The sequence below is a fragment of the Xiphophorus maculatus genome, chromosome 1 (genome assembly GCF_002775205.1).
Source record: "Xiphophorus maculatus strain JP 163 A chromosome 1, X_maculatus-5.0-male, whole genome shotgun sequence".
Classification (NCBI taxonomy): Eukaryota; Metazoa; Chordata; class Actinopteri; order Cyprinodontiformes; family Poeciliidae; genus Xiphophorus; species Xiphophorus maculatus.
Window position 1 is genome coordinate 8468569 of NC_036443.1, and position 12868 is coordinate 8481436.

General features: G+C 39.1%; 1 protein-coding gene across 1 annotated transcript; it reads right to left on the bottom strand.

The window, feature by feature from the left end:
* Positions 1–989: 989 nt before the first annotated feature.
* LOC102217761 (excitatory amino acid transporter 3-like) lies at positions 990–11010 on the bottom strand. Its single transcript, XM_014469153.2, has 14 exons — positions 10953–11010; positions 9384–9524; positions 9020–9112; positions 8804–8917; positions 8447–8511; positions 8299–8355; positions 6789–6976; positions 6411–6518; positions 4961–5083; positions 4671–4865; positions 4383–4517; positions 2719–2823; positions 2487–2489; positions 990–1352 (listed from the first exon to the last, which is right to left on the bottom strand). The coding sequence occupies exons 1-14, from the start codon at positions 11008–11010 to the stop codon at positions 1247–1249; spliced, it is 1491 nt and encodes a 496-aa protein (XP_014324639.1). The 3' UTR covers positions 990–1246.
* Positions 11011–12868: the final 1858 nt, after the last annotated feature.

A 12868-nucleotide genomic window follows, 5' to 3' on the forward strand; every position in this document is an offset into this window, starting at 1 on the left:
TGTGTTTCAGAGAACTAATACCACACAGCACTCTGATAATATACATCCTCATGTATTGTTTGGTAGGATCCTTTCTGTGCAGCATTTTGAAGGAAACATGCCTCAAAAGTTTCCAATGATATTACTGTTTTACAGTAATACAACAAAGATTTTGTGCTGTAAATATGGATGCAAGGCATATCTGTGACGTATTCTTTTTCTTTTTTGTCAAAGGATGAGGGAGTTCAAATGATCGAGGCAGATCACGCAGTGTTTTTAATTATCATTCGAGCAGAAGGTGCAGAGCTTGGCGATAAACCCCCAAGGATGTTGTGATTGTCCTTGAAATGACGAATAACTTAGGCAACATAGTAAAGACAGGGCTCCATTTTCCAGTGTCAGCGTTCGGCTGATCTGTTTTCTGTGCACTGCTTTTTCAGGGTCCACTTTATGGACACTTAATGACAGTGGTAGGCTAAATTATTTTTAAATTTCTCGTACATAATTAAAGACTAACTTTTAAGTTGACTGGCAATTTATTAAAATCAGCTGATCTCAAGAAAAGATTTTATGCAATGTTCATGTGTTCACTCGTAAAAAAATGACATTTAGATTTAATTCAGTTATTTTGAATTTGAAAGCCGTAAATCTGTTCGTGCAACATGAAGAAAAGTATTTATTTGCAAAGTATTATTGTATCAACCAATCAGCCAAATTTTGTATATAGAGCATTTGTCATTCAGTCAAGTCTGACACAAAGTTACAGAGCTTAAAAACAGAAAGAAAGGCGTTTAACCACTAGAGACACTTAATGAAATGAACCAAATAATAAAAAAAAAAAATAGCTAACGCAAGTAATGACAGGTAATAAAACCGTGAGGATTTGGAAGTGGGAGAAAATCCATTATAGAAGATGAAGAACTGTGGCAGCTCAGTTGATAAGTGAGGAAACACTGGAGAAATATTTCTATTGTCAAAATTCATTTTATAAAAACAGTAACGTCCACATAGTAAACACGCCATTGCACACAACAATAAACTCTAGAATAGTGTTAATGAATTAGTGAATATAAATAAATAATGTAAAAGTTGCAAAAACTGAAATAAAACAGAAACTAAATACAGATGAATAAACTGCTATGGCACCATCCTGCTAGCAACAATTATATTCAAACAAAGAAATGATCAGCTCAGACACCCCAGGATGCTGACATTCCTGTCCTGAGGCTTAATACGTTGGGGCTAATATGGTGCTGAGATGATCCCCTCACATAGATAAAATGGATCCTGAGGAAGAGGAAGGGATGAACTCTTCTTCGGGCTCCAAACAGAATAAGTCCAGCTCGAGCTCCCTGGTGGAACGCATTCCTTCCCTGCAAACAGGCAAAATGGAAAACATGGATAATCTGGACAAACTGTGACCAAAATATCTCATGTCTTTCTACTCAGTGAAAATGACTTATAATAGTCTACATTCCAGATATATACTATATTACATTACAAGAACTTGAGCCCATATTTTACTCAATATTTCATAGAAACATACTACTAACTGAAGAGGCTCTGAACCATTTAGATCATTTTTATGTGGCTCTCTGAGTGAATACTACAGAGAACACTGACATAGTTCAGAATTGGATGTGCACAATGTTGACAAAAGTATTTATTCATCTGCCTTCACACACACACACACACACGCACACACACCCACACCTGAGCAACATCCTAATCTCAATCCATGGGGTTATATATGATGTGAGCAAACCGGTAAAGTTTGTATTTTTTTTGTTCTCCAAAGAGTTTTTGTGGAGCTAGTGGCTCGTATTTTTTTCTATAGTAGGCAGACAGGAAGGAGGGCGAGAAGAGGGGGGAGGACATGTGGCAAAGGTTGCCGGGACCGGGAGCCAAACCCGCGATGTCCGCGTCGAGGGCTAAGGCCTCCAAACGTGGGGCGTGCTAACCCACTGCGCCACCACAGCACGTCCCGGTAAATTTCTTCTACCCCAAACTTACTCTTCTATGTTATTAAACCTGCTTTGTGCACAGTCATGTGAGAACAGGAAGAGGCCGTTTTCAAACTGTTCCCACAAGGATGGGAGCTTGAAATAGTAAAAAAAAAGCCTTGGTGTGCTAAATCATTAGGAGTTCCAGTCACTTAAACAAATGGGCTGAGCCCGACTTCTGGTAAACGGTACCAAATAATGAATCCCAACCCGCCTTCCTGTACACCTCAAACACTGCTGACAGGCAAGAGCTGTTGTCCTGACCACAGACAAACCCAGTTGTTAGGACACCAACGTGTTTTATCATTTTCACATCAGTAAGAACGCAATGCAGCTTCTGCAGAGTAAAACATCCGATGCAAAGGACCAGAAGAATCTCTTAGGAGAGATGGTTTGTATTCCAGAGTCCAGGGAGGAAAGGCTTTGCTGCATTTTTCTGATACTTTTGAGGCAGGATTTGAAACTCCAGACAACACATCCACACTGGTATAGAGTACAGTAGACAAACTTTAATGAGTGGAAGTGTACAGGTGGTATCCTCTCATGGTACCATGCTCAAATTCACTGTTCTTTCTGAGAGCACCCTATTTGTTCAGCCTCAGTGCTGGATTTCATCGACCTTTAGCAGTGAGAAACACTGGAAAGCCTGAATTGATCGATTTGGACAAAGAAGTGAATACTTTCAGCAACATTATGTCTTTGCAGATGAACACATCATTTTAATGATTTAATTTACCTTGATGATTTGTCCAGGATCACGATCTCATCCTGGCACAGATGATTGATGAGAGCCACACCAAAACAGTCTCCTAGCACATTGACTATGGTAGTGAAATGGTCTCTGAAGAGCACATAAGAGGAGAACAAACATGCTGTCAGACTCAAATATGTTTTTCTTGAAGTTTTTCTGTCCCGCTCTGTACAACAACCAGATAAACCAACTCTTCTCCAGCTCAGGTTGTTCCTGGTAACAAAATCAGTCTCCAAGGGTAGCTTTATCAATCATTGCTACACAGGCTCTCCCCTCAAGTAGGCGACTCAAGACTCGTATTAGTATTTTCGTTTGCAGAAAAAACTGAATAGAGATGTTTGTGCATCTCTATTCAGTCTCAATGAGACCTTTTGCTGCAGTTCTAGCTGCAGTCTGTTGGGCTATGTCCTGACCAAAAATAACTGCAAGCATTTGATAGCAGACAAGTGTAACTCCATCCAAAATGACTACATGACTAGATGGTTAAACACTGTGTGCACAATTATTACGCAAGTTGTAGTTTTGAGGATTAATTTTATTATTGAACAACTACAGAACTCTCGGTCAATCCAACCCGTTTAAGAAGGGCCCACGAGTTCTTTATGAGATCTAGGTCTGGTGAGGAAGGGGGCCACTTCATTATTCTTCCATCTTTAAGGTCTTTACTGGCTTAGCCACATAGCAGAGTACTTTGATACATGTGATGACACATTGTCCTGCATAAAAATCATGGTCTTCTTGAAAGATGCAGACTTTTTCCTGAATCCTAACCCTTGAAGAATATGTCTTCTAAAAACTGCCAGTAGGTTTGGGAGTAGATTTTGAGTCCATCTTCAACCCAGAAGATCCATCTGGTTCATCTTTAATACCAGCCAGTACCAGTACCCTTCCTGGTGTCTGATGTGAAGTGGAGCTCTGTGCCCATTACTAATCCTGCCACAGGTCGATCCAGCTGGTCCATCAAGAGTCACTCTTATCTCAGCAGCTCATAAAACTTTTGAAAAGTCTGTTTTCTGATGTGTCTTGGTCCAGTCTGGATGTTTCAACTTATGTGTCCTGTTCAGTGGGGGTCAGCCGTCCTTACCTTGGCCAGGTCTCTGAGCTCTGAACATCTTGTATTTCTGGGCCCTCCAGGTAGGTTGCAGTTCTGGAATGTGACAGCAATGGAAAATAACGGGATCCTGGTAGCTTTACGTTTGATTTTTCACAAATCTTTGGCAGTTAATTTGCCTCTTTTTTTCTCAACACGTTTCTTGTGTCCCTTTGACTATTTGCAGCAAAACATTTGATGGTTCTGTGATCACGCCCAAATATCTTAGCAGTTTCAAGAGTGCTGCGTCCCTCTCAAAGACTTTTTACAATTTTGGACTTTTCAGAGTCACTTAAATCTCTTTTTTGGCACTTTTTGCCTGAGGAAAAGAAACTGCCCAATAATTATGCACACCTTGATATAGGGTGTTGATCTCCTTAGGCCCACACTCCCTCATTAAAAAAATGCACACCAGCTGACATGTTTATATTCAAAAAGCATTCAAGATTGTGCAGCTTGGAATTGGAAAATATGCTTAAAAATGATATGATCAAAACTAAAACTTGCCTAATAATTGTGCACACAGAGTAGTAGGTGATGAGTATCAAGTTAAACTTACAGAAACCACTCAAAGACCAGCAGAAGGGAGGCATTATGTGCAGGTAGTCCCACAGCTGTCAAAATCAGGATAGTGGTTGCAGATCCGGTTGCTGGAACTCCTACGGCTCCAAAGCTTGAAATGCAACAGGTCAAGCTGCAAACCAAGCACAATACAGATTGTGCTTGGTTTGCAGCTGGAAATGCTCATGAGTATTTCTGTCTCAATTACAGCATACAACTGTATCCCTCTTAACAATTCCAGCATGCATCTTTTCTCAATTCCAGGTACTTCTAGGAAGCAGCTTACCAAATGGTGATGATCTGGGTGACATCCAAAAGGATGTCACTTATCTGGGCAATAAAGAGGACAGCGACCACTTCATACAGCGCCATCCCGTTCATGTTGATGCTGCTGACCATTGGCAACATGAGCCGGCAGAGTTTCGTATTGACCTTCACGTTTGCTTCACAGCATTGAATGGTGACAGGCAGAGTGGCGGCGCTTTGGCAGAAAGCACATCCTTTATTGGCAAACCGTTTGTATGAGGAAACTACGAAAGTGTCACACTTTGACAACAAACAAACAGAACATCTCACCTGGACGCCAAGATTGCTGAGGTGAACAAAGCCTTGGAAATCTGGAAGAAGATGAGAAAGGGGTTCTGTTTGGTGAACACGAAGAAAATCAATGGAAGAACAAGAAAGGAGTGGATTGCGAGCCTGAAAGAGACAACAAAACCATGATCATGGTTAAAAACATTCAATGAAAAAATATTCACTAGCTTCCAACTTTGACACTTTTTATGTGTTTGGGAGATTTTATATGATATACTAACACACAGTAGTGTAAAGTGGAAGGAAAATGATGCATGGTTGCACAGTAACGTCTATGAAGATGTTTGTGCATCTCTATTCAGTCTCAGTCCTTTTGCTGCAGTTCCAGCTGCAGCCTGTCAGGTTGTGTCTCCACCAGCTTTACGCTTTCATAGAAACAACATTTGCAGAAACAAATTGCACCAGCTCAGTCAGAGTGGATGTTGCATGTGAACACAAAGCTTCCCACAGATTGAATATAGGTTTAAACTTTTACTCTGCCATTTTAACACATGAATAAGTTTTTATCTAGACCTTTCAACGTTGTCTTTAGAGTCTTTGTGCTGAAGGAAGATGGGTTTCTTGGTCTTTGTGGAGGTTCCTCCAGCTTTTCCCCAGTGTTAGTATTCATTCAAATGTTTTCACACAATGTATTTATAATTTCACGTTTTCTGTGGCATTGCATTAGGATGTTTTCTATTATGAGTGCACACATTTAGTAAACACCTTATGTATATTTGGATTACTAATTTTTTTTTTTTGTTTTGCTGAGTTTTAAAGGACTCCTGGGGGAGAGGACTGCATCAGGCATCAGTCCATCAGGCTGAAGAATCTACCTCTCTCTACTAATAGCACAATTACTAAAACATTTTTGGTGTTGGGTTGTTCTGTTTTTACATTTGCATTGTGTTGGTTTGAATTAGTTGTTTATGCATTGCTTGTCTTTGACTCCTTCCCCACCCCTCTTCGTTTGTGTAGGCCAGTCAATTCCCCCGGTGTGTTCATTGTGGGAGGTCAGTTTTGGTTTGCTATCCTGAGTTAGGTTTGCATTATTTGATATTTTCTTTTGGGTTCATTTTTCTATATTTTTGAGATTTGCTTTTAAAGGCCATCTGTTAATAACTTTTAGAAAAATAAATAAAGAATGTTTTTTTATATACATTTGTCCTTGTGCCTAACCGGCTGGACTGTAACAGTCTTCACGATGCCGTTTGTTCACTGGCAAACATAACAAAACCTCTTAGGGTCTGAACTTCTGGAGAAAACTGCATGAACTGGACTGAAAATGGTTGCATTTATAAGAACTGATCTTTTCATCCTCTAAGCATAAAGGAGTAGGAGGAGTACTGTACTGTAAATACATTCAAAGCAATTTCTTTCCTTTTTATGCAGAGTTCAGTGCTGCCACCTTAGAGCAGTAGAAACAAAGCTGAAATGAACAAGGTGGACATACCCCAGAAAAATGACCCCTGTAAGCCTGATAAGTTTAATGATAACGGTCCAGTCGCTAATGTCCAACACGTATTCCACAACCAGGAACAAAAGGCCGATTGGCAAGTACCTGAAACAAAGAACAGTCAAAAAAAAAAAAAGGTTAAAGAAAATGGGTGTATAAAGAAAATTATTTCAACTCCCTGTTTGTTAATAAATTAAAAAAAACAAAAAACAAACAGCTTCCTTATGTAAATAGTGGTATGGTCCCAGTGATTTGCCCTTTTGTCTGATCTGAACTAATTAAGAGTATTTTTTTTTAATAATAAAAATGAATCTAATTTGGTAAAAAAAAAAAAAAAAAAAAAAAAAAGAGAAATGATATGGTGCTTGATCTTACCACAGGATCCAGTTGAAAATGATTTTTAGTGCAATGCTGAGGCATTTAATGAACTTCACAGTGGCTTTGGCCTTGAGTCCCGCCTTGTTTAACATGATGCCGATGGTGAAAGACGAGGCGATCAGTCCTACCATGTTGGCTCCAGGGACATAATTGCCCATCAGTCGTGTCTCAGTGCCATTCTGCGCCTAGAAACACAAATGTGCTGGATCTAACTCTCTAAGAGCAGTTTCATAGGAGTACAGCACATTGTTGGACAATACATATCACTTTTCCACAAAAAGTCCCACTAAAGCCATAAACTTTGATGCATTTTATTTGCATTTAGTTTGCAAAATACCAATCCAAAGTACTGCATAATTGTGAGATGCAAAGAAACATATTCAAGGTTTATAAAACCTTTACATGTAAAAATCTAAAAACAATTTTGTGTATTAAGCTAAACTTTATGCTGTAACCCCTTCATTAGCCAATGTATATCCAGTTATCCACATGTGTGTTCATTTGCTTTTCTTCTGCAGGGACAGGGAAGCTGACGGATGGAGCCAAGCCCAGGAAAATTCAGATTCGGGTTCAAATTTATTCATGTCCCAAATGGGTAACTGATGTTACACCAAGTATAAAAACTAAATGACAAAGTATCAAAGTTAAAAAATAAAAAACAATAAAACATACCAAAAAAGACATCAAATATAAATCAATACATAATGGGGAGAGTACAGCAGTGTATATGTCGACCGACAGTTGATACAAACACTAACAATCAGATGCAAGTCCCCCGACCTTGTCCTGCGTTAAAAAGAGAAATGGCAGCAGGATCAAAGGAGAGCTTGTACCTGTTACTTTTCATACTAAGAAGTCTGAGCCAGAGGCCAAAAGGCAGAAACTGGAACTCCGCGTGTAAAGGGTGAGATTTGTCAGCAAGAATGGCTTTAGTTTTCCTTATGATCCGTTTATAGAACAGATTTAGGGTGAAATTAGGACAGTCACATTCAGTCCATGTCTACAATGGAATGGTTCAGGTGAAAGCATGACCATATTATGGATCCCTGTAATCAAATCCAGGCTTAAATACAACAGAAAATCTGGGGCAAAATGTGAAAACTGATGTTCCTCCCTCTTCCCAAAAAATGTTTTTGTTGGGTCAACACTTCAACAGGTACAAGTGTTTTGCATGGTTGCTTGTCTGTCTGTTCCTTGGTGACGTATCCCTCCTCACACCCCATCACCACTACAGAAAGGCACACCTGCCCCTCAGGTGGGCTGAGAACAAACGCCACCTCTCCCTTCATGTTTTAATTTGAAAGAAATTTAAGGCCATCCATCGTTTCTCTTCCTCTTCGCAATGAGGTACTCTTTTGTGTTGGTCCACTGTTTTAAATCTAAACAAAAATACAGTGACGTTTGTGGTTGTAATGTGACAACATGTGAAAAAGCTCCAGGGATCTAAAGACTTTCGGAAGGTGCTCTAGAAAAAGAACAAAGATCAGAAGAAAATACTCACCATTACTGGATCAAGGTAGTGTCTAGGAATATTCATTTTAACCTGAACAATCTCTGTCTTGTACTGCAAGAAAACAAAAAGAAACCTTTTAAAAACTTTCCAAATCCAACATGGAAAGTTACACAACGAGTCGTGGAGCTGAATAAAAACCTACATGCTCGTAGAAAGCCTGAACGAAGCTCTCTGGAACCACGTTCCTATGCGAGTCAAAGGAGAGTCAGACAGAAAAAAAAAAAACGTACATGTAAATTTTAAGGATACAAAACATGAGGATACTGAAATGGCCTGGCGACCTGTCCAGGGTGAACCCGCTTCTCACCCGTTCAAGCATGTCAGATAATGGATGGATGGAACATGAGGATGTTTTTTCCGTAATATCAGAATTTCACATAAACCAAGAAAGTTTTAATTTATAATTGTCAGAGATAGCAAAAATCTCTATTTTGACTTCTTCAAATTACAACCTGAATATGCAAACCAGGAATTGTGTCTAAACACTTATCTTCTCACCTAATAAGATCCATGAAAATCACATGCATAGAGGAGGATGGCATATTTATGTTAACGGTTGTTTTGCCGGTTGTGTGATCCATACCAGGCTTGACCAGGAGCACTAGACTCATTCCTGCAACACAGTCACAGGCAGCATGTCAAAACAATTACACAATACACACTATGACTGTTTTGATAAATCTATGTTAAACTGTGCCGCCCATCATAAAGTCACCGAGAGTTACGGCCAGAATGGTGGAGCCACAGATGTACGTTGTTAGGAAGACGGCTGATCTCCCAGGCAATCTGCTGTTTAATCCACTTACTTCTGAGAAAAGAGATCAGAACCAGAAGTTCACCTGGTGCCTGAGCGATGAGCAAGACAACATGCCAGTTCATGTGTGTCCAAGCAATAGTCTAAATGTCTGAGCTGATCTTCAACTTTCAACACTTTTTAGCCGCAAAAAATAAATGGTAAGAATGTCAGATAAGTCTTACATATACAATCGGAAAGAATATCCACAAAAAAGTGAGCATCTCTTAAATCCATTTCTAACATTTACAAGTTAACACATGAAGTGTGTGAATTTTTAGCTTGCCTGCCATCACACTTGTCACAATGAGAGGGACAGCAAATAACTGAAGCAGGTTAAAAAACAAATCTCCCGGGAATTTGATCCAGTCCATTTGATCTTGAGTTACAGAAACCATAAGCCTCAGCAAAAACCCAATACCTAACCCTGTGGAGGAAAAATCACAAATGTAATAAGTATAAATAACATCAAGATGTAAAAACAACATTAGCTTAGATAGACTTTATCACAATCATGAAAAATAAATGGTGGTGTTTAACATAAATGGTGAATGATATATTTTGTAGACACGTTTTCTAACGTATTACAGCTTTGATCGTCCTATACATATTACAGCAATATTGGCCAGAGATCATTGACACAGAATACGTGTGAAGCTAACCAGAACAACTTCAGTTTAGATACTATTTGTTTACCCTTTGTGTGGCGCAACAGGGCACTGATCCAATATGCGCTTTACGAGATTTATTTATTTTTTGGTGGTTTTGGGAACTGATGGTCTGAACTGATGGTCTGAGGGGACAACCCTCTGCTTCCCTGCTGTTTGTCTGTGTCATTTGTTACAAGACACCAAAAAGGGTTCAATGAAATGGCTTCCGTTTCAACATAAGCAAAACTTAGTGACTGCATAAGGAGCCATTAGGAGGCCCCCTAAGTGGAACTGCTTTTCTAGTAATAATTTCTATGAGATAACATTAACAAAAATACACATTTTTATTATAAAGTTGTGATGTTTTTTGTTTGTTTTTTAAAAATAATATTTGACCATGTAGAAATTATTCTTATACTGGCAAAAAGAAAAAATAAATTGCTCTTGGGTCCCCCCTGGTGGCCATCCTAGGCCACTGTTCACTATGAGCTGCAGTGCAGTGTTCTCTCTCGCTCTCTGACTATGAAAGCATCTCATTGGTGCCTCTTTTATTTTCACCAATTTTTCCACCTGTTGCTCTTTGATTGGCCTGCTTCCCCAGTTACCCCCTCAAGTTTCTCTAAAAGTCTCTTCTTCAGTTCTTCTCTTTTTTCTTCTCTTGCCTCATTTGGGGTTTTTTTTGTCTCTACTTTTACGTCCACTGTCGTACGCAATTTGCAAGCATCATGAGCTTTAAAAACTGGCAATCTAAGAAGGATATAATAAATTGAAATGAGAAATAATTTAGAAAATTCACACAATCAGTTGTACGAAGAAGTCTTATTGTAACCTTTCCTTTTTGGGATGTCACAAGCAGGTATACTTGGGCCAGAGAAATTGATAAGATATCTGAGGATTCAGATTTTCAGTACATTTATAGGAATGCACTGTACAGCTTAAACAGTTTTAATTTGAAGTTTATAAGTGTAAGTGGGCAGTTGATATCTTACTTAAAAGATGAAGGCCTGGCACCTTAAAAATAGGACTCTTTATTTAAAGAGTATTTGTGTGTGTCCACTCATATGTATGTGTTTTATTGTGTCTTGAAAGCCCGTGTGGGCTGGGCACCTGTGAAAGGGTGCATGACACATATGAAAATAAAGTCTATGAAATAAACAGTAAGAAATCACAGGATGATCAGAAGTAGAAAAGAAGTTCATACTTACCTAAGGCAATCATCATCAGGGTAAAGCCCTGAAACAGGCTCTCTTTCAATATAATCATTTCACGATGGTCCAGTGAGCCGAGACAGATGGGCCAGTCTATCGCAGCCGTTAAAGAGAATCAGTTGCCGTTTTGTGTCCAATGCTGGGTAACTACATGACATTTGTCCTCCTTTTTAAAAAATGCTCTGAAAAAACGTATTTGGTCTCCATGGGTACCTTGGTACAATAAATAATACTTTAGAAATATCTTCTTAAAATACATTAGATTTTCAGTAATTTGACGTGCTTAAAAACAAATCAATGTTTCCATTGAACCATTTTTTAGTTCTCCAAAACATCTTTGCTTAAACAGTTTTCAAGGGATTTATGAAGTTTCTGGTTTAGGAAGATCTTATTCATGTTGGCATCTAGTTCTAGGATTCCATTTTTTTGGAAAATGCAAAGGCATCATGCCTGGTCTCCTTGGATACTTTGATGTTGGTTCAGATATTCTAAACAATGTTTATAATAATTCTTAAAAAAATTTAAAAAGACAGTGTATGCACAATGAGCAGATTAGACTCGGGTTAAACAAAGCAAATACAAAATAGAAAGACACTACAATTTAGATATGAACAGGTGCTAAAATGGAGGTTACCCCTAACCTCAGACATAGCCATTAAAAAAAAATCAATGCTTTAATCTAAAAATAACCAAAACCAAGGCTGCTACCCACAGCAAGGCAGGAGGCCACACAGAAGAATAGGATAACCCCACATTTTTCAAAATTTCAACAAAAAGCACAAAACTAAGAAACCAAACAAAAAAAATGGAGAAAACAAAGCAGAAAATAAAACAAAGCGGCAGGGTCTCCAGCGAGCTGCAGCAGCTTTACGCCTGAAATGAAGCCCCAGATTAAGAGGCGATTTTAGAAAATGGTAGAAGGCAGAGGAAGCCATTGTCACCTACCAGAGCTGGATGACTCCACCCCGACCAGAGAGGCCCTTCCGGCCCAACAGCAGGAGGATCCGCTTGCCAGTACTTCCTATATATAAATAGTTGTCATTTTTGTGCTATTCAACTGCATGGGTGCCATAAAAAAAATACATACTCATTTTATATTGCCAAGCTGAACAGGGGAGGGTAAATTACAGCCACACCCCAGTACCAAGCAGGAGACTTCAGGCAGTTTCTAAATGTAAACAATTTGAGTTAACCAACTAAAACTGCTGATCTTATACAGGAGGAGAAACATTACTTACTGATGTTAGAGTTATGGCCACTGCAAGCTAACCAAGCGACCTTCCCACTGAAGTGCGACCAAATGCATGCATAAAGAAAACAGGTGAGTGAGTCTCCCTTTATGCTCCACACCCATTGTGAGGCAATTAGGTGCCAGGTGTCTTCAGTCCTGGGGCTTCAGAAACCTTAACAAAACCACAATGCCTGTCTCATCATCTCATGTGTCAAAGACAGAAGAGGAAATATTGTCAGGAGAAAAATGAGGGCAAAGACCAACCAGTTCACCGCTAGAATGAAGTCCTCTGTCACCCTGAGCCAGAGGTGTCAGAGACAACTTACACTCCATCATGTGCATTTGTTGACTCTATCAGGAAAACAAACTGGAAAAAACAAACCTTCCTAATTCTATGTCATTTTCTTTCGTCTTTCCATACATACTTTAAATAAGTAGTTTTTGTTTTTTATCTTAAATCTAGATTACTAAATTTATTAATAATTTCAATAAGCAATCAAATAAAGTTTTCAAGGCTAAAGTTAAACCTACAATATTCTGACGCTCCAGTGCAAGAACCTCCGCCCCAGCCAGAGCTTGAATCACAGCAGGAGGCAGATTTAGAGGGAAGGCATGAAGTCAGCGGTAGAAAAACTAGAGCAGAGTCCAGTTTTCCAAAAAATGACTGCACAGGCCCCAGATG